A 20,584-nucleotide genomic window follows, 5' to 3' on the forward strand; every position below is an offset into this window, starting at 1 on the left:
GTTTTTGATTTCAGTTGTTGAAGCTAGGGGTTTTGGAGTGGAAGCTGCCAGATACAGCTCTCTCTCAGCTGCAAAAGTTTGAGTGCCCTCTCTGCTGCTAAATTCCTTGTTGGTGTTCCTGGTCCTGGACTAAAGGGGATAGCATGAGAACGAATCTGTTTTGCTGAATCTGCCTTCGCCAAGGGTGTGTTTATGGGATGTTGCTATATTGGAACAGTTGATGAGTAGTAGCTAAAACATTTATTATTTTGTAAGTATTTCAATACAGTTAAAGTTACACCAATTCTTCTTTTTTCATTGTATTTTAGCTGTGGTGTAAGAATAAAGTGTGTTTTGCTTAAAGCCTAGTAGTTTGACCAATTAAATCTGTCTACACTTGCCTTTAAATAAGATAAAAGTTAGCGTCTAGGCTATCTCCTTCATTTATTTGTGGGGGTTTGGTCTGGTCCATAACATGAAATATTTGGAAGGATCAAATCAAAAGAACTGCAGATGCTGTAAATCAGAAACAAGAATAGAAATTAACTAACTCTGATTTCTCTCCGCAGATGTTGCCAGACCTGCTGAGCTTTTCTAGCAATTTGTTTTTTTTCTTAATTTAGACTATTATTGTCTCAAAATGTCCACACATCTTTCTGAGTGCAGAGTGGCTGGATGCTATAAGAACTTTTTAGATGCTTGTCTTTGATGATCAACGGGTCAGTGACAGTTTGAAAACTACTTTTATCCAGCTAACTCACCTCTTCAGTATATTGTGTTTAAAAACATCAGAAACCCATAAATGAATCCTTCATGGAGTTGTTGTTTGGTAATCTTCACTGGATTTGCCAGCACCAGCAATAAATACATCACTACTTATATTAACTAAAATCAGACATTTATGCACTTAAATATGAAACAGACTTATTAGAAAGAAGCTTACTTTGGTTAACGCTATCAGATTTGCATATCATAGACACCACACAAATGAAATGTCAGTTTTAAAGCTGTTTTTTAAAATCTTTACAAGATATTCAACTCTAAAGTTATAAATAAACTCTCAGTTCTTAAAGAGGAAAGAACATTTCTTATGGAGAATAAGCAGTAATATTGAACATTCAATCCGTTCTCATGCTTAAGGTGAAAATGTTAATGTATTATACCTGTTCATTCAACAGCTGTATTGACTCAATATTGGTTTTCAATTTGTTGTGCATGTCTTCAATAGTTGCAAGTTTCTTGGCTATAAGACTCTCATGTTCATGCCTAAATGCAAAAGGTAGAGAAACAATTCACTGTCTTTTGTGAATAAAGCACATCAGGGGCTGTATTTTCTTCATAATTGTTTATACTGGAAAGAATGTTTTTGAAAATGTGATTTATTGCCTATTCTACAAAGACTGGCAGCAAAACTGCCTGCTCCAGGCTATTGGGTTTCTTACCGGTTAATAGAAATCATCTCTTAGCTTATTATTTATCATCACTCCATTTTCTGCAGGGAGGGTGGGGCACAGGATTTTCTTGTCTCTGAGGATTTAACTAATGTAACTGTTGAATGATTAAGACAAAGAAACACTGCTGTTCTCAATTACTGTTTATAGGAGTAGAACATGCCTTTGTATGTTGAGACGTATGAAAACTGTTGAAAACATTTTCAGTTTCCTATGCAGACATACTAAACAAATAAAAACAGAAAACACTGTATACCCTGCTGAACTGACAGGATCTCAAGTATTTGCACCTCGTACTCAGAAAAACTAAATCAATGGATGGTACAAATTGATGGACATGATCTTACAACCATTACAGAGATATGGTTATGATGAGATCAAAGTTGGTAATTAAATATTCAGGAGAATGCGACTTTTTGAAAGGACAGACAGAAAGGAAAGGGTGCTGAGGTAGTTTTGTTGGTCCAGGATGGAATAGGTATGACAGCAAGAAGTGATCTTGGGTCAGAAGTCATAGTAGAAGTAAGAAATAAAAAAGGGGGAAAAGAGACTAGGAGTGGTGGATTAAATACCCTCGAATAGTAACCCTCTAATAGAAACAGAAAATGTCAGTAAATAATGAAGGCATGTAGCAAAGAAATTATGTTATCATGAGTGACTCTGATCTTCATGTAGATTGGTACAGTCAGATTGGCAGAGGTGACCATGAGGTAAAACTCAGGGTGCAGTCAGGACAGTTTTATAGAACAATGTGTTAAGATCACAACACCATAAGAAATAGGAACAGAAGTAGGCGATTCAGCCCCTTGAGCCTGCTCCACCATTCATTAGGATCATAATTGATCTGATATTCCTCAGGACCACTTTCTTGCCTTTTCCCTGTAACCCCTGATTCCTTGATCGAGAATCTATCTATCTATCTCAGTCTTAAATAAGTAGATGAACCCTGCCTCTATTGTAGGAAAGGGAATAAGTGAACTATGGTTAACCAGCGAAGTTAAGGTAAGTATCAAATTGAAAGAAAAAAAACATACAATTTGGCAAAAAGTTATTTGTAGGTAAACAGGCAGAAGGCTGAGAGAACACAGCAAACCAGGCAGCAGCAGGAGGTGGATAAGTCAATGTTTTAGCTGTAACCTTTCTTCAGGACTGGGGGCGGGTGTAAGGGGAGCTGCAGATAAAGGCTGGTGGGGTGGGGATAGGCGGAGACAGGTAGAGGGTACGGCCTTGTCGTTGAGAGAAGGGGTGAATCCAGTAAACAGCTGAGAGGAGTGTAAGGGAGGGGGAGGGGCTGGGAAGGGAGGTTATTTGAAATTGAAGAACTCAATGTTGAGTCCTCTGGGCTGTAGGCTGCCCAGGCAGAAGATGAGGTGTTGTTTCTCCAATTTGTGGTTTGGTTTGTTGTGACAATGAAGGAGGCCAAGGATGGTCATGTCAGAAAGGGAGTGGGAAGGGGATTTAAAATGCGGTGACTGGGAGGTCTGGTCAGCCCCTGTGGGCCCGGCTGAGATGCTCGGTCAAACGTTCCCTTAGTTTACGTTTGGTCTCCCCGATGTAGAGAAGACCACCTTGGAGCACTGGATACAGTAAACCAGGTTGACGGGAGGCAGGTAAACCTCTGTCTCAACTGGAAGGACTGTTTCGGACCCTGGATGGAGGTGAGGGATGTGGTGTGCCGGCAGTTTTGCATCTTTTCTGGTTGCAAGGGAAGGTCCCAGGGGTTTCAGTGGGTGGGGGTTGTCGGAGATAGTGGTGCAAACCAAGGATTGGCAAAGGGAATGGTCCTTGCGGAAGGCAGAGAGGGGTGGGGAGGCGAAGATATCCTTGATGGTGGGGTGGTTTTAGAGTTAAGTATTTAAGGATGATGGGTTGGTTGCCGAGACTGGTGGGGTGGTAGGTGAGGACAACGGGGACTCTCTCTTTATTGGGTTCGTGGGACAGTTAGAGCAGTGTAACTGGGAATGGAGGTGATGCAGTGGAGGGCTGTTTGGATGACAGGGGGAGAAAGCACATTGTTTGAAATAAATGATCACCTGGGATGCTTCGGAGTATCGGTGAAATGTTCCCTTAGTTTACATTTGGTCTCCTCATTGTAGATTCCCCATTTTAATTCTCCTTCCAACCCACTTTCTGACATGACCATCTTTGGTGGCTCAGTGGTTAGCACTGCAGCCTCACATCGTCAGCGACCCGGGTTCAATTCCAGCCTTGGGAGACCGTATGTGTGGAGTTTGCATATTTTCCCCGTGTCTGACCGGCTTTCCTCTGGGTGGTCTGGTTTCCTCCCACAAGGAGAAAGTGAGGGCTGCAGATGCTGGAGATCAGAGCTGAAAATGTATTGCTGGAAAAGCGCAGCAGGTCGGGCAGCATCCAAGGAACAGGAGAATCGACGTTTCGGGCATAAGCCCTTCTTCTTCCTGATTCTCCTGTTCCTTGGATGCTGCCTGACCTGCTGCGCTTTTCCAGCAACACATTTTCAGCTCTTTCCTCCCACAATCCAAAGATGTGCAGGTCAGATAAATTGCCCATAGTGTTAGGTGCATTAGTCAGAGGGAAATGGGTTTGGGTGGATTGCTTTTTGGAGGGTCGGTGTGGAATTGTTGGGCTGAAAGGCCTGTTTCCACACTGTAGGGAATTTAATCTAAAAACACCTTATCTTCTGCCTGGGCAGACTACAGCCCAAAGGACTCAAAATTGAGTTCTCCAATTTCAAATTACTTCCTTCCCCCTCCCTTCCATTCATCTCAGCCAACTATCGGATTGATCCCTCCCACCAACCAACCAGGTCATATCCCTACCTGTTTCCACCGATCCCCAACTTACCACCCTGTTCCCCCACCCCTCTTATCTGCAGCTTCCCCCAACACCCACCCCAAGTCCTAAAGAAGGGTTACACCTGAAAGGTCGACTTCTTCACCTGATGCTGCCTGGCTTGCTGTATTCTCCCAGCATCTTGCTTGTCTACCTTGGTTTCCAGCACGGTGGGTGGCACGGTGGCACAGTGGTTAGCACTGTTGCCTCACAGCGCCAGAGACCCAGGTTCAATTCCCGCCTCTGGCGACTCTCTGTGTGGAGTTTGCACATTCTCCCCGTGTCTGTGTGGGTTTCCTCCGGTTTCCTCCCACAATCCAAAAAATGTGCAGGTTAGGCAAATTGGCCATGCTAAATTGCCCGTAGTGTTAGATGAAGGGGTAAATGTAGGGGAATGGGTCTGGGTGGGTTACGCTTCGGCGGGTCGGTGTGGACTTGTTGGGCCGAAGGGCCTGTTTCCACACTGTAAGTAATCTAATCTAATCTAATCTAATCTGCGTTTTGTTTTTGTCTCTAACAAAGATTAGTCATAAGCCAGAGGATTGTGCAAGTTTTAAAAACCAACAAATGATAACCAGTAAAAGAGGGAGAAGATCAACTTTGAAGGTAAACATGCAAACAATTTCATGGCAGACAGCTCTAGTTAAGTTTGCAGGATGACACAAAAATAGGCAAACCAGAGTTGAGTGATGAAGTCTCCACCAGGACATCTCCTCAATACATTAATTAAAAATCACACAACACCAGGTTATAGTCCAACAGGTTTATTTGGAAGCACTAGCTTTTGGAGCACTGCTCCTTCTTCAGCAACCTTATGAAAGTGCAGTGATTTTTAACTTTGTCCACCCCAGTCCAACACCAGCACATCAACACCACATCATCAATATATTAAGGTTGACACAAAAATAAGTGGGAAGGCAAGTGGTGAGAATGAGCATGTAGAAGGTTATGGACAGGTTAAGTGAGTTAGATTCACAGAGTACTAGAGGTATACAGCATGGAAAAGAACCTTCGGCCTAACCTGTCTATGCTAGCCAGGTTTCCTAAACTGAACTGAATGGCAGATGTGACATAATGTGGAAAACTGTGAAGTTGTACATTTTGGCAGGAAGAATAGTGGAGCGGAATATTATTTAAATAGCTGCCAGATATATTCAAGGCTGAGATGTTTAATCAGTAAAGGGATCAAAAGAGCTATAACGAAAAGGCAGACAAGTAGAATTGAGGGTTATGAAATGAGCCATGATCTCGTTGAATGGCAGAGCAGACTTGAAAGATTGAGTGGCCTAATTGAGCTCCTGCATCTTTTGGAAAAACAGAGTTATGGGCTAGATGTTGTGCAATGAAACAATAGGTTTCCTCTCATCGTTCAAAGATGTGAAGGCCTGATGAATTGGCAATGCAAAATTGCCCATAGTGTTCAGGGATGTGCAAGTGAGGTGGGTTAGCCACTGGAAATGCAGGGTTACAGGGATAGGGTAGAGGGTGGATCTAGGTGGGATGCTGTTTGGACAGTCAGTGTGGACTTGATCGACCAAATGACCTTCTTCCACAATATAGAGATTCTATGATTGTATGAAAGTTGACTGTACAAAGTACTTGCAGAACTGCAATGGAGACCAGTATTGTCTGTGAGGGAGGCCTGAATCAATTAAGTAGCTGTCAAATACTTCAGTGACAGTGTCGGGCCTCCCACACAATCATGTATCTAGCATGGCACTAATTTCACCCCAAAAAACTTCCGGTCAAGTCAGAAGTTCTCCAATGCCAGTAGTTTTGCTGGAATGTAGTAATGCACTGAGGTCCACCTCTGGGATCAAAGGCAGATTCTAGGATACAATTGAATGAGAGTGGGGCAAGGAGTTGGAGGATCAGTGTCACCAAGTGATAGGGAGGGTAGCTTTCAGCTCCTTTTCCTTCCTGATGCCAGATGCACCCATCAGACATATTGTGAGAGAATCCCCATATCTCAAGAGCTATGAAAAATATGTTCAATTTCCATTAAATTCTTGAACCTCCATTAAACTTTGCTGGGCTCATGACATCAAGTGACTCATTAATGAACATAATTGCCTTTGCGTGACTGGCATTGGCACTTTCCACCTGCAAATTAATTAGGCCAATTTTCATGATGCTAGGAATCTAATGTGGGTACCCCTGCCTGATTTTTATGACCTCCTTGCCCCAAACCCCTGCCTTTATTTCCACATTGGCAGGTTTCACTGAAAACAACATTTCAGATCATCACCTTTTATCAGAACAATTTTTGTGCCTTCCTCTCTTCGCAGAGGCATTTTCCTTTTTTATTGCAGATATCCACCATTTGCAGTATTTTGCTTTAGTAATACTGAAACAGAAGTTTGCCTTGTTTCTTCAATTTTTTCACATTGAGTTCAAGTATCATGATTAATTTTACCAAGTTAACAAAATGAAAGCAACAACATTAACTGCTCTTTTTACATGTTCTTGATGTGTAATGACACACCTTGAAGTGTTTTAAAAAGGATAAAAAAGCAGTGGACATTGACCAATGGATAAGAAATGAAAATTGTGATTATTGGGATACGGGACACGAGGCACAGTTGAAGTGGAGCACTTTGAAAATATGGAAGACAATGGTGAAGGTGTTCAAGTAGGCACAAAATTTCACAAAGGAAGAGTGAAGTGGCCAAATGCACGATGTGGGGGGAATAAGGAACAAAGTGAAAGTGATGAAATAGTCTCAGTTCCAGAATATTTCTGAAACTTTATTATGCTTTTATTGCATTTTATTCAAAGTTTTAATCGTCTTGGCTGAATAATCCACACTCTTACATATATTTTCCCTTCCAAATATCATTTCCATTAATTACAGTGACTCTTGGCTTTCAAATTGCGGCACACAAAGTGCTGATGGCATGATTTCCTTTGAAGTTTCTAAATATGCTTCAAAATTAAGCTCAGAAACAGGGTTTACTGAAATTATGTGGAGGAACTTCAATTCATAAATTTGGATTGGCGCACTTCCCTCCTGATCAGGTAAGGCCATGCCAGATGTCATTACCACCTCACTCAGTGCTTTTAAATGACTCTCTGCAGGCATGGATGAATTACTCGCTGCTCTAACAAAATAGTTACTTTATCTTATAGACAACCATTAAGAATAAACATTTTCACATATTCAAATAATACTTGATTGCTGTTAGAGCATAGAACAGTACAGCACAGGAGTAGGCCCTTTGGTCTCATGTGCCTGGGTTGATCATGATGCCATTTTAAATAACCCTACCTGCCTGCACATGGTCCCTATCCTTCTATTCCCAGCTTGTTCATGGGTGTGTCTAAATAGGTGGTAAACTGTGAGATACAAGTATGTCTAGCTTCATCCTGAAAGGGATCAGCTACATAAAAGTCCATGACATTTCAAAAGATGCTTTATTTTTAATACTGCTCGGAAAACGAAGGACTGTGAGAAAAGGATTTATTTCAGGCTTTAAGGAAGTACCTAGAGTGGTTTATTTTAAAGAGGTAATTGAGTGATCATTGTGGATACCTGTGATCATTTTTTTAAAAAACTGTTTTCTGTAAAACACAGAGTGGTGATAACTGCTTGCAGTACAGAATCACAGAATTCTTACAGCATAGTGGGAGTCCATTTGATCCATTGTACCTGCATCATCTCCTCAAATGAACAATGTTATTCAAAGCCAATCTTCTGTATTTTTTCAACATGCCCTTGCACAGTATTTCTATCCAATTAATGATTCAAAGCTCTCTTGAATTACTGTACTCATCTGCTGTGGCAGTTTTGAAGAGTAACTGGCTTTGGGGGGTGCTTGTTTTATCTGGTTCAACTGAGTTGGAGGGAAGCTGTCTAAGAACAACCAACCAAACTGATCTGTCTCATTTCTGAAAAGGAAACCTTTCTGCAATCAAGGTGAATCTATTCATTCCTTTGAAAGCGAGATTGAAAAAGCTTTTCAAGATTACATTTTCTGGGCAAGCTTTATTTGTAACAGTTCTGGGTCAAACATGGATGCTTAGTGATTTGACCACACATGCCAGAAAACAAAAAGACTTTGGAACATTCCTCTCTCTATCCATTTGCCTTTAAGAATAAAAGTAAGTCATCGTTGCCTTATCAGACCATGGGGCTTCTGTCTCATTCGAGAGTGATGATGACTGGTAGTAGGTTAACCTGAGGGTCACCATGTCTCCGGCGAGGGGTAAAGTTAGGAAAGAGAATCCTTCATGATAACCTCAGCCAGTGCAGGAAATGAATTCAGTACTGCCCATTGCGACCCAATTGTCCAGCCAACTGAGCCAATGGACATCCCTTTCAAAAATAAACAAAAGTGGCCATAAGTTTGCTTTTTCAAAAATCAATCTCTTTCCTGAAGATAGTGTCTGCATGTCTGTGTATGTGTTTTGGAGATATCTAGAAGAATAACGATTAGTACTTCTATATAAATAATTATACATGCTAACCAATTATACCATTTTTATTGAATAAGTTTTGTTTTAATCATAAAACTAACAATTGATTAAAAGAAACCTGGTTGACAGATCTTGTTGTTTACAAACTAATATGGAAAAGGTAGTTATTTGACTTTATTGTAACTGGAAAAAGTACTTTTATTTGTGTTGTGACCCATGCAGCAGTGGGATGAGAATGACTTCTCTAGCCTCGGTCGAGAAGTCAAATAATATGATCACATTTATTGTCACTGGAAATGACATCTTTGCCCTGTTCTAAGACTGCAGTTCTGGCTGCAGTAGGCACCGATTTCAGTTAGATCCCCAAAATTGAAGTACAGGTGTTTTACTTATTATTGCATGCTGAGTTTTGGGTAGGAATGTTAGTTCTGAACTCCCTGAGTTGACATGGCCTCCTGCTGACAGCCTTTCTCTCCCCCTTGATTCTCTTCTGATAATTTGTGTTGCTCTGCTTAAGGACAGTTCGTTTTTGTAGTCATGTTGTCTTCCGGCATGAATGGCGTGTATGCAAGTAATTAGCTTGTACACAAGCCTTAAAGTCAGGAAAATATCCTCCAGCCCCTGCCATACCACTCTGTGTGCATTTGAAATTTGTAAGATCTAAGGATATCACAAAATACCTGTAGATATTTTCTGACCAACCTGTTCAGAGATGTTAAGACACACCTCTGGAACAGGTGAGATTTGGCTTAGAGATAGGGACACTACCAGTTCACCAGAAGGGCCCTCCCACCAAACACTTGATTTGATTTGAATTATTATTGTCACCTGTACTGAGATACAATGAAAACTATTGTTTTGCCTGCTAACCAGACAAATCATACCTTACATCAGTACATCAGGATATTAGAACAGGATGGAGCACATAGTGTTACAGTTACAGAGAAGATACAGACAAAGATCAACATGAGAGGTCTGTTCATTAGTCTGATAACAGCAGGAAAGAAGCTATTCTTGAATCTGGTGATACTATTTTAAAAGTTTTGTATCTTCTGTCCAATGGAAGAGGGTGGAAGGATGGGAGGGGTCTTTGATTATGTTTGCTGCTTTCCCGAGGCAGCAGGAAGTGTAGACAGAGTCAATGGAAGGAAGGCTGGTTTCCGTGATGGACTGGGCTGTGTTCACAACTCTCTGTAATTTCTTGGGGTCTTGGGAAGAGCAGTTGCCATACCAAGCTGTGATGCATCCGGATAGGATGCTTTCTACGGCGTATCTATAAAAATTGGTAAGAGTGATTGTGGACATGCCAAATTTCCTTAGCCTTCTGAAGAAGCAGAGGCATTGATGTGCTTTCTTGACTGTAGTGACGATGTGGATGGACCAAGATAGATTGTTGATGATATTTACTCCTAGGAATTTGAAGCTTTTGACCACTTCCACCTCAACACCATTGGTACAGACAGGAACTTGTCCTCCACTCTGCTTCCTTCATTTTGCTGACATTGACACCTGTACCATTTTAATCAACTTGTCAGACAGGTTACAACTCTCAACTGAGGCAGGTGGAACTTGAACCCGGATCTACTAGCCCAGAGGTAGCAACACTACCATTGTTCTACAAGAACTCTTAGCTAAGCACATGTATAATTTCAGCAACACCAGAAGAAATAGACACTGATCTGTAAGCAATTAATGATTCCTTCGTGCTTCGTGCTGCTTTTGGTGTTTCACCATGTGATTTCAAGAGGGTTGAGCTCTAAAATATCGACACGACATGCATACTGATTGATATCATGATCTGCCTGCTTTCTGTATTTTAGGCAGATTAAATGTATGTACACATCGGTGCTTTCATCAAAATAGCAAGTGGTGTAATTTCCTGCTCTGTGTGTATGATACTTAATGCTATTTTTGTTCCTGAATGGCATCCACAGAACCTAAGTACCAAACACAACAGATTTCTCAACAGTAGGGACACTCAAAAGAATATGTTCACACCATCCTTCATCCTCTCATTCACACTCAGTAGTCCATACAGAGTCTTTTGGGTGAACAAAATGGACAGTACAGATGTAGTGTTGACATTGACTGATGCATGAAACAGGAGCACGAGGAAAAGGAGGAGTGAAGCAGCTATTTCTGAGAAGGAGCTAAGGAAATACCAATCGCTCCTAATGGACAATGATTTCAGGGATCCCGTTAAGAATGGAAAGATCAACATCAAAGTAACATAAAAGTACAGCAACGGACACTTTTTATTTCAAAATCAAAAAGAACTTCTCAGCAGTGTGATGCAGTGTAGAGTAGGTGATGGCAGTGGAGTTCTCTGCTTATGTCCCACAAAATGCATGATAACATGTAACACAACCAGTTTAGCATGGCCAATCCACCTAAGCTGCACATCTTTGGACTGTGGGAGGAAACTGGAGCATCCGGAGGAAACCTGCATCTGTGTGGGTTTCCTCTGGGTGCTCCGGTTTCCTTCTACAGTCCAAAGATGTGCAGCTTAGGTGGACTGGCAATGCTAAATTGCCCATAGTGTCCAAGGATGTGCAGGCTAGGTGAATTAACTATGGGAAATGCAGGATTATAGGGATAGGGAAGGGGGGAAGTCAGTCTGGGTGGGATACTCTTCGGAAGTTTGGTGTGGACTTGATGAGCTGAATGGCCTGCTGCCACAAAGTCAGGATTCTATTCTATGATTTATGATTCTATGATTTGTGGCAACTGGTTATTTATGATATATGGGGCATGAATGGTGTAACTTAGGCATTCAGAAAGAGAATGAAGAGAGGAATAGCTATTAATTTTTATGGGCTTCAGCCTTGTTGTGTAATCCTCCACTTCTTCAGTAGACATTTTCAGACATACTAGAAGCCATAACATCATTGGCTAACCCATGTTTCCAATAAACCATCCAGAACATAGAAACATAGAAAGTAGATGGAGGAGTAGGCCATTCAGCCCTTTGAGCCTGCACCACCATTCAATATAATCATGGCTGATCAGGCAATCTTAGTAGCCCATTCCCACCATCTCCCCATACCCCTTGATTTCTGTAGCCGCAAGGGTCATGTCCAGCTCCCTCTTTAATATATCTAATGAACTGGTCCCAACAACTTCCTGTGTGAGAGAATTCTCTGAGTGAAGACATGTTTCCTCATCTGAGCCTTGAATGGCTTACCCCTTATTTTTAGACTGTGACACCGTGTTCTAAACTTCCCCAACATTGGGAACATTCTTCCCGCATCCAGCCTGTCCAGTCCCATCAGGAGTTTATATGTTTCTATGAGAGTGCCATCATTCTTCTAAATTCCAGCGAAAACAAGCCCAGTGATCCAATCTTTCCTCAAATGTCAGTCCTGCCATCCTGGGTATCAGTCTGGTGAACCTTCATTGGATTCTCTTGATAGCAAGAATGTCCTTCCTCAGCCTAGGAGACCAAAACTGCACACAATAACCAAGGTGTGTCCTCATCAAGCCTGAATATAACTGCAGCAAAACACCCTTACTCTGATCCTCAAATTCTTTCACTATGCAAGGCCAACATGCCCTACATTCTGAAAGAATGTCATGATATTGTAATACCAAAGAATGCATAAAAACAACAGCTCTTTGTATACTCACAACTGCTTATCAAAATCTGTCTGTTGTTAGATATGACTTTTGACATAAATAGTGTGAGTTGATAACACAGGCTTGTGCAAAATCTGTAATTTAAACACAAATAAGATTTTCTTCTCCTTAAAGAAAAACTGCATGTGTATAGCACACTTTATCATCTATTAAAAAATCTTGCCTAACTCCTGAGTAACTGCTTAACTGACCAGCAGTCTCTCACACCTTCCCTGGATTCCTGACACATCCCCAGCAGACCGTTATCCAACAGACTTTTACCACTGGTACCAATACCCATCCCCTGCCTATGACCTGTCACTACACCCTCCCTCCTCCATTGGCCCACCTTCCCCTCCCCTCCCTATGCCCAGCAGCTGACACTTCTCATTCTGTGCCCCCTGCCAATGGAACGGATACACTGTAGCTCTGGGATCTGATTCTCTTCCCTGCTGCTGGACTGGGTAATGAAGATTTCAGCATCCATACTTGTTTGGGAGTGTATTCCAGCTTTTCACCAACCTTTTTGTTAAAGCATGCTTCAGGATTTCACTCTTACATTCTCTGGCCCTAATTTTAAGGTTATGGCCTTTTATGCTCAGCTTCTCAACCAGAGGAAACAGTTTTGTCTTGCAGCTATCTGATCAAATTCTTTTAAATGCATTTTAAATGCATGACTCCTAAACATTTGAAATGAATGTGCATATGAAACAATGTAACCTCGCCTTGATAATTTAACTTGTTAAGCTTTGCAGAGTTCTGGTGAATCTGTTGTATATTGACTTCCAAAGTCAATATATCTTTTCAGGGATGCGCTGCCTAGAAATGTATGTGATATGCCAGATATGATCTGATTTTTAAAAATCTGGAGGTTGATGTCCCCCGGAGATAAAGGCCCGTATTTCATTAGCATTTTTGATTGCTTTTTGTAGTTCCTAAAACCACTGGGTATTGTTACTGACTCTCCACTGAAAGTATCCTGTCCCTACTGATTAGGCTGCACAAAAATGTATTTGGGTACTAAGGGGAAACAGAAATTGCCTTTATTAAGCTGTTGCATGGCTCTCAGTAGCTCGCTGAATATCATTAAAAATGGGCTTGGAAAAGGCAACAGGCCTCTCCTTTCAATGACATCGACATGGATACTGAAACAAATTATGAATTGGAGAAAACAGAAGAAAATATGATTATGCGTGGATTAGTTGAAGAATGATTACCTTAAAGAAGAAATACCATTGTGGCTCAAGCAGGCAAGAATTCTGCATGATGCACAGGTAAATGTTATGGTTAGTATGTTGTAAAAAATTGACTTTGATGCATAAAGCAAAGGTCAGAACTTACTTGTTATGATCAATGTGAGATGCAGGGCTTTACATTGTGGAGAAGGAAACATGTAGAATTCATATGCCTTTCCGCAAAAAGTGAAATGAGATTTGGCTTTTGTAATATGTAAGGTGTACTGAATACAAACATAGTAGAATGTTTAACTTGTTGACACAGAACTAGGGGTGGTGGGGGGGGGGGGCAAGTACCAAACTCGCAATTATCAAGTTTGACTGAAGACTTGTTTTCCTCTCAAAGTGTAGTGGAGTTGTGTAGCTGTGTTTAAGTTTGGTTAAAAATATTTCTGTATTTACAATTAGAACTATTACAAGCATAATAGGTGAGCAAATATGTTCATATGTTCAAATATCTGTTGGAGAATTTGCACTATCATGATTATAATTATGAAATGGAGGATCAAATAAGGAAGGTAACCAAGTTCCACTCACTGTCTGAAACGAGGAATCAAAGCACACAATGGGCATGGAGAAGTTTACAGAGGTTGACTGCTTAAGAATTGTGTCTGTGCTTTGTCACTTCTCTCAGCAGATCAAATAAAACCTTTAGGAGGAAAAATTGTTTTGGGCAAGGAATGGTTTTGATGGACCAAATGGAGTTTCCTAATTCATATTGCCCGATTCAATCAGTCTTGATGTTATGAAAAGTCGACACTGTGAAATGAAGTAAAATTTGATCTATTTGAAAAATTGCAGAGCATTTAAGTTAACTATAATTTGTGCATTAAAATTTTTGAAAGAATCATTACATCTCAATAGCATCAAATATTTTAGAATTGTTAACTGTTTTACTGTCAGGCAACATAGATTTCTATTTATGTAAGCATTCAGTGTTGCTGCATTAAGAAATCCATAGTACTAAAGGCAGTTTAAAAATGTTAATGCAAATAAACATATTGAAACATTCCCCTTCGAAGTATGTTTTAGTTTGGCTGAACTACAGCAAATGGTAATATCTCAGCATTTTGGAAGTTGCTAAGGCCAGTGAACTAGTGTGTAAATAAAAACTGTATAATAATTGTTAACATACCAAAAAAGGGGCCCAGAACATTTTTTCTGGATAACTGCCAAAAATATCAAGACAAATGTTGTTTTACTTAGCCAGAATAAGCCCTGAGCTATCATTTTTAATCACTACATTTGTATTAGAAACAGCTCCTTGAAAAAAATATCCTCTGGAAATAGAACATCAACATCTATACACACAAATGTGTTTTATCTTTCAAATAGGTTTCTGAAAATTGTAGAACTTTGTTTATAAGCTGCTTAACCCATACTGAGAAGCTGAGAACTTAATGACATTAGGTAATAATTTCTAGGATAATACTGTGTTAGCTCTCTCTCTTGTTCTGTAAACATAAACACATGCACAATTTAAAAAAAAAGCCTGCTAACAGTAGTGATGATTCAGTTAGGCAATGAGTTATAAAGCATGTCATTGTTGTTGTTCCTAAATGAGGTGGGAAAAGGGACAACATTTTTTCCCTGTAGCGAGCTACAGGTTGTTGATGCAGCCATTTATAAGCAACTAAACTATCTATGACTTACTTATCTAAGTAGCACTGATGAGAAAGGTCAGTTGAACATGTATTTTTAATGAGGAATATTTTCTTCAACCTTCCATTCCACTATAACATTATGTATCTATGTTTCCTATTACATTGCTCTTAACAACAAACATGGTGATGAACATTATATGTGTCAGGTGATTATCCTAAGAGCTCAATATATCAAAATAGATTAGAAAGACATTTATCTGGCTAATATTTGCCCAAACAGCCCCCTCAGGATTACCTAAATTCTCTCAATTTATGGCTCTGAAGAAGAGAAAAAAATCTGCAACAAATTGTAATGCTGGCTGTTTGCCTCCATTGCACTGTTGCAAAATGTTTTGATTTTCAAGACATTCCATGGTCTTCAAAGAGACATTGGAGGTAAAATTATATCTTAAGTGTGGGTAAGTAGATTTCCTCAACAACAATTCTCCCTTTAAAATTGGACACTAAGATTTGAAAGGCAATTTGAGTTGTACATCGTTTTAAGATAACAGAAACACGGTTATTTCAGTTGATGATCTCATTGAAATACTTGATTAATAAAGAGAAAGAAGTGGGTACCAAATGAGAAACTCACCTTAATGTTGGTGTCAAGCATCACAATTGAAGGTGAGTATCTGCTGGTATGTTATTACTCAGGATGTATATGAATCTTACATGGAGCAGTAGCTTTGAAGTGGAGATTCAGAGGAAACCCAACATTTTCTCATAGATTTGAGCTACGCTATTACTGTTGTTAAGGTGACAACAATAATTTTTTCCTCGGATGGTGACTTTCTAGGAGCTCAGGAGGCACTGTTAGCATTGACTGTTCAATTCTGAATTAGTGCATTTATTGAATCATTGACACATTGTTTGTCAGATTTGCCCAATATATTGCAATCTTCATGGAACAGGGATCTGCAAATCTGAGAAACACTTAAAATATTTCTTCCACTTTCTAGATTGAAATGAATACCCTATAATTGAATAAGAAGGTTATCAATTTGTTAATGTTCACTTTGTGTGTGATTATTGGTGCACCATGGTTAGCTAGTAGCATACACAATAAGCAAGGAGTTTATTCATTAAAAAAACATATTCACTCATACAGTTAAAGTTGAACCCAATTTGTTTTTAGGCAGTCTTATTAGTGTAGACTCCCAGTAAAAGAATCATTGAATGGTTCTCCAGCAAAGGTGATTAGGCTCATTATGTCCATGTCAATTTACTGCAATAGCAACTCAGTGAGTTCCATTTCCCGAAATATTTTTCATAGCCTTGTAATTTATTTTACATATGCTTATTAATTTTCTTCTTCAAAGCCCAGACTGAATTTTCTTTGACCACAGCATGAAATTTAAGATCCTAACATTCCACTATAAAAAAGAATTTCCTTACATTGCTTTTGGTTCTTTTGCCATTCTCCTTAAAACAGTGTCCTCTGGCTCTCAACCTGAAAACCAAAATCTGTCTATTTTGTATGACCTCTCATAATTTTTAACACCTCTACCAAATCTCCAGTCCACCCTGTCTTCTTTAATGAGAACATCCTGAACGTCTCCAATGTGTCAAGGTAACAGAAGGTGGTCACAAGTCAGGTGCCAGAAGACTGGAGGTTGGCTATCATGGTGCCACTATTTAAGAAAGACGGTAAAGACAAGCCAAGGAACTATAGACCAGTGAGCCTGACATCGGTGATGGTAAAAACAATGACTGCAGATGCTGGAAACCAGATTCTGGATTAGTGGTGCTGGAAGAGCACAGCAGTTCAGGCAGCATCCGAGGACAGGCAAATGGGCAAGTTGTTGGAGGGAATCCTGAAGGACAGGATGCACATGTATTTGGAAAGGTAAGGACTGATTAAGGATAGTCAACATGGCTTTGTGCATGGGAAATCATGTCTCACAAACTTGATTGAGTTTTTTGATGAGGTAACAAAGAGGATTGATGAGGGCAGAGTGGTAGATGTGATCCATATGGACTTCAGTAAGGCGTTCGACAAGGTTCCCTATGGGAGACTGGTGGAAAGGTTAGATCTCGTGGAATACAGGGAGAACACACCATTTGGATACAGAACTGGCTCAAAGGTAGAAGACAGAGGGTGGAAGGTTTTTTTCAGATTGGAGGCCTGTGACCAGTGGAGTGCCACAAGGATCGGTGCTGGATTCACTACTTTTCATCATTTATACATTGGATGTGAGCATAAGAGATATTGTTAGTAAGTTTGTAGATGACACCAAAATTGGATGTGTAGTGGACAGCGAAGAGGGTTACCTCAGATTACAACGGGATCTTGATCAGATGGGCCAATGAGCTGAGAAGTGGCAGATGGAGTTTAACTTAAATAAATGTGAGGTGTTGCATTTTGGGAAAGCAAATCTTAGCAGGACTTATACACTTAATGGTTAGGTCCTAGGGAGTGTTGCTGAACAAAGAGACCTTGGAGTGCAGGTTCATAAGTCCTTGAAAGTGTAGTTGCAGGTAGATAGGATATGAAGAAGGTGTTTGGCATGCTTTCCTTTATCGGTCAGAGTATTGAGTACAGGAGTTGGGAAGTTATTTTGTGGCTGTACAGGACATTAGTTAGACCACTGTTGGAATATTGCATGCAATTTTGGTCTCCTCAGAAAGATGTTGTGAAACTTGAAAGTGTTAGAAGAGACTTACAAGGATGTTGCAGGGTTGGAGGATTTGAGCAAAAGGGAGAGGTTAAATAGGCTAGGTCTGTTTTCCCTTGAGCATCGGAGGCTGAGGGGTAAGCTTATAGAGGTTTACAAAATCATGAGGGGCATGGATAGGGTAAATAGACAAAGTATTTTCCCTGGGGTGGGGGAGTCCAGAACTAGAGGGCATAGTTTTAGGGTGAGAGGGGAAAGATATAAAAGAGACCTCAGGGGCAACATTTTCACTCAAAGGGTGGTAGTGAATGGAATGAGCTGCCAGAAGAAGTAGTGGAGGCTAATACAATTGCAACATTTAAAGGGCATTTGGATAGGTATATGAATAGGAAGGGTTTGGAGGGATAGGGACCAAGTGTTGGCAGGTGGGACTAGATTGGGTTGGGATATCTAGTTGGCATGGACGAGTTGGACCGAAGGGTCTGTTTCCGTGCTGTACATCTCTATGACTCTACTCATTCCTGAAAACATTCTATAAATCTTTTCTGCATTTATTCAAAAGTCTTCACCTCTGTCCTAACTGTGGTGTCTTGTCTAGACACAAACTCCAGTTAAGGCCAAAACAAAGTGAAGAATGTTACGACAATTTCCTTTGTTTTATAATCTGTACCCTTATTTATAAAATCCAGGACCACAAATGCCTCTTATATAACTTTCTTAGCCTGCATTGCCAACTTCAATGATTTGCATCAATTTAGCCTCAAGCACCCTTTTAGAATTTGCCTGTTACTTTCGTTTGTAACTACTGATTCTTCCAATAAAAATATTTCATTCCACACTTCTCTGCATTCAATTTGATCTGCCTGGTATAAGGCAATGGTGCAGATTCAATACTTGCCTGAACTAGGAGTTCAATAAAGTTGTGCTATGTTTGCCATTCGTGATCTTGGAGAAATCTGTGTGACATATAACCCTTTGTGCATTTCAAGTTGATTTAGTCACATTTTTTAGGAATGAATGAATGTCAAAAAACAAATTAAAAATGAAAAAGGGACCAAGAAACAAATGCAATCAATGCATACTGTATTTTTTGGACTGGAAAGTGTGCACTGCTGGCCTTCATATCTAGAGGGGTGGAGCATAAACATGCTGCAGTAATACAAAACCCGGATTAGACCTAACTTAGAGCATTAAGAGCAGGTTTAGGCACCATTCCTTAGGAAGGAGGTTTTGGCCCTGTTCAAAATAAGTTTACAAGGATTAGAGTTGGACTTCAGGGGTTAAGTTATGAGGCGAGATTAGACCAACTAGGCCTTTATTCTCTAGAGTTTAAAAGGGCATAGTGTGATCTAATTGAGTTTTCCAAGATATTAACAGGGAAAGACAGGGTAGATAAAGATAAACTATTTTCACTGGTTGAAGATTCCAGAACCAGGGGGCATAGTCTAAGAATCAAGGCCAGGCTATTCAGGAGAGATGTTACAAAGCACTTTTACACACAAACAACAGTGGAGGTTTTGACTTTCTTCCTCAAAAGGCTATTGTTGCTAATTCAGTTCTTAAATTTAAATCTGAGAGAGAGAGACACACACATACACACATTTTTATTAAGCAAGGGTATTAAGGGACATGGGGCCAAGGCAGGCCACAGATCAGCCATGATCATATTCAATGGTGGAGCAGGTTCAAGGAGCTGAATAGCCTGTTTTCGTTCCTCTGGGTGTGTCAGGTGCTATATTAAAGATGTTATGGAACTGTATTAACCTCAGTGAGAATTCATCAGCAAAAGCAGACAATCAGTTCACTTTTACTATTCATAGGACGTTGCTGCCCTGTTTGCCTTCATCTTAATAGTGACACCATTTCAAAATGTACAGTAATTTGGGACATGCCAAGGATATGGTAGGACATTTCTTTTAGCAAATGATGTGTGCAAACAGTGCCTCAGATGAGCAGAAATGTACTAGTGCTTGCACAGAAAAAAAGAACAATATGAAACCAAAGAAAGATGAATATGTACCATCCTGACACTGAGAGTGGAGAGAAACTTGAGTCCTAGCTTATTCCACAATTTCATCAGTAGAACATTTTGATAAAAGTTTGTCTTAATTGAATTTTATATTGTACTCAATGTCAATATGAAAACTTTGAATGGTTGGAACCTATTCATTTGATTCTGATTATAAAATATGCTTGCTGTTCGTAATTTTGCCATTTGCTTCTAATATATTCTGGGAACTTAATCTCAAAGTGGCAGGAGTTTACTGTAGCCATACCTTGGGCCTTGCATCTCATTAATACCAAATTAGTACGTTGCTGGTTACTGAATCTCGAAAGTCAACTTGCCAATTTTAATAAAAATGTACACTGTGATACAGTTTTTCAATGTGAAATGTGATAAATTCATCAGGTGAGACATGAAAAATCCGCCGAAAGGACAACAGGTTATTTTGGGGCTCTTCATAGTTGAATTATGTCAGCCTAGGCAACATCCTAGTGAATTTAGTGGTTCTTCATAGTTTGATTACTTTAGATTAGGCAATATCCTGGTGAAAACTCTACTGCACTCTCTCGAATGCACTCACATCCTTCCTTTTGATGTTGATCAGAACTGCACACAATACTTCAGCTGAAAAGAGACTTAATTCAAAACATAGTGAGAGTGGTCAGGACACAGCTGGAGTGCTACATATTGAGGGAAGTGAAGAATGGACACAGAGTGAGTGTCACATATTTGGCAAGGTGAACAATGGGAGTTACTTCATAGGTCACAGATGAAACCTGCAAGTCACTGCAGTTAATGCAAGGTTTAAACT

The 20,584-nt window shown here is 40.1% G+C and overlaps 1 protein-coding gene across 6 annotated transcripts in view; it reads right to left on the minus strand.

Annotated features, from left to right (window-relative positions):
* The window catches only part of LOC122549388 (polyamine-modulated factor 1-binding protein 1-like), a 508,658-nt gene that overhangs the window by 18,332 nt on the left and 469,742 nt on the right, over positions 1 to 20,584 (minus strand). For all 6 annotated transcript variants that reach the window (XM_043689125.1, XM_043689128.1, XM_043689124.1 and 3 more), the window contains one exon: positions 1,143 to 1,245. In XM_043689125.1, coding sequence (XP_043545060.1) covers positions 1,143 to 1,245 — 103 coding nt within the window. The remainder of the gene's footprint in view (positions 1 to 1,142; positions 1,246 to 20,584) is intronic.

The sequence above is a fragment of the Chiloscyllium plagiosum genome, chromosome 4 (assembly GCF_004010195.1).
Source record: "Chiloscyllium plagiosum isolate BGI_BamShark_2017 chromosome 4, ASM401019v2, whole genome shotgun sequence".
NCBI lineage: Eukaryota > Metazoa > Chordata > Chondrichthyes > Orectolobiformes > Hemiscylliidae > Chiloscyllium > Chiloscyllium plagiosum.